General features: G+C 46.4%; 1 protein-coding gene across 1 annotated transcript in view; it reads right to left on the bottom strand.

Annotated features, from left to right (window-relative positions):
• The window catches only part of LOC101848636 (leucine-rich repeat neuronal protein 2-like), a 4,906-nt gene extending 3,691 nt beyond the window's left edge, over positions 1 to 1,215 (bottom strand). The window contains exons 1-2 of the mRNA XM_005112648.2: positions 1,187 to 1,215; positions 154 to 339 (exon numbers count right to left, since the gene is read on the bottom strand). Coding sequence (XP_005112705.2) covers positions 154 to 339; positions 1,187 to 1,215 — 215 coding nt within the window. The remainder of the gene's footprint in view (positions 1 to 153; positions 340 to 1,186) is intronic.
• Positions 1,216 to 1,816: the final 601 nt, after the last annotated feature.

The following is a 1,816-nucleotide window of genomic DNA, read 5'->3' as shown; positions in this document are numbered from 1 at the left end:
TGCTACTACTACTACTACTACTACCACTACCACCACCACCACCACCACCACCACCACCACCACTGTTATGACCTCTGTTACCACTGTCATTGCTACACTTTTACAACTACGACAACGACTACGACAATGACCACGACTACGACTACGACTCACCTGAAAGCCGTCCTGGAGATGGTGGTGTATCCACACATGTACAGGTTGAGGTTCACCAACTCCGTCAGTCTCCTCATCTCCCGGTAACCGAGGGCCGCCCCGCACGACGACTGCACCAGCGTGAGGTCCCTCACCGTCGCCGGCACATCCCCAGGGCAGGCGTTCCCCCCGCCGCCGAGACTCGAACTCGTGCACGACACGGTGGTGGGCGTGCACAGGTCGCAGGGGGTGGGGCAGGGTGGCTGTGACTGGGCGGTGGTGATGGTGGTGGTGACGTTGGGGGTAGGGTTGCGTTGGTTGCTGAGCCCTGTATGTGCTGACTGCGTTGTTGTTGTTGTTGGTGGTATTGTTGTAGTGATGATGAGGATGGTCGTGGTCGCGAGCAGGCGCTGAAAACGACGTAGTATGCTTCTGTCTGGGAAAGCCATTTACCTCCCTCCCGTCTCGTAGTTTGTTGTGGTACTGTTGGGCCTGCTGCAACGGTCACCTGTCCAAGACAATCACCTTAACATTATCCGTACGTTGTATTTTACTGTCGTATCCATACGACATGGGGAACTCTGTGGCACCATTTTCAAAGAGGAAATGTGGGTGGTTGACGGGTGCTCTGGTGTGGTTTGCTTCTGTTTTCCTGTCAAACTTCTATCGTCCTGATCTCTCCTACTTCTTTTCTGTGTTTGTTACTCTCCCGTAACACCTCTGATCTTCGGCACTTCTATGACCTTATTGTGTTGCAAGTGCCGTAAAACTCTTACTAAAACCAAAGCAAAGTGGAAATTTACTCGTTAATCCGGTCCGTACGCTTTGCATAGCAGTCTGTCAAAATGATTTTTGGAGAAATACTGAAAGTTTCAAAGAGATCTTCGTGCCAGAAGTATTCTAAAATGCTAAGAATACAACCCCCGGGGGTACAAAATGACCACAGGACGTACGGACAGGGTTTAAAAAAAACAAACAAGCCCCACTTCCCTCCTTCTGATTTAAGAAAAAAAAACGACACTGTCCAAGACATTCATCTGTCTAAGACACCCACTTATCTCCTCTATGACTATGGATGGCCATCTTGGAAAAATTTCGACTGTGATTGGTCGCTTTTAAGGACAAGCGTGCTAACCCGGATTTCGGAGGTTTCCAGAAATCTTGACTTACACCAAAAGTGGGCATTGCCCTACCTGTAGGAGAAGTTTGGTTTCATTGGTGTGTATAATTTGTTTGGTTATAGAGAAAACTCTTCTTGTCTTTTAAAGAAACTGAACATGGGGCAAAAGTTTTACCCTCAATTTACTCAAAACAGCATTTTTCGGGATAGCCCTCTTGGGCTTAAAAAACCACCAATTGTAGAAATGTTTTTAACGAGTTGTGTCACGACCATACACACACACCCACATACACGCACTCACTCACTCTCTCACTCAAACGGTTTGGTTTGCCCGTTCTGTGCCCTATCAAATATGTATCGTGTTCATCTCTCCCCCTCATTAAAAATTTCTTGTGTATGTTACTCTCTAGTAACGCCTCTAATATTTTTGGCTTTTAGATGACTTATTTGTGTGGTAAGTGTCGTAAAACTCTTTACTAAAACTAAAATATGCACATATTTAGACTAAGTGTGAGGATAAGTAAATCTCCACCCATCATGCCTCAAATACGTTAAAATAAGTGG

This window comes from Aplysia californica, unplaced genomic scaffold (assembly GCF_000002075.1).
Source record: "Aplysia californica isolate F4 #8 unplaced genomic scaffold, AplCal3.0 scaffold01349, whole genome shotgun sequence".
In the NCBI taxonomy this organism is placed as follows: domain Eukaryota; kingdom Metazoa; phylum Mollusca; class Gastropoda; order Aplysiida; family Aplysiidae; genus Aplysia; species Aplysia californica.
Note: the sequence above shows the minus strand (reverse complement) of the source record. Positions and strands in the feature narration are given on the sequence as shown.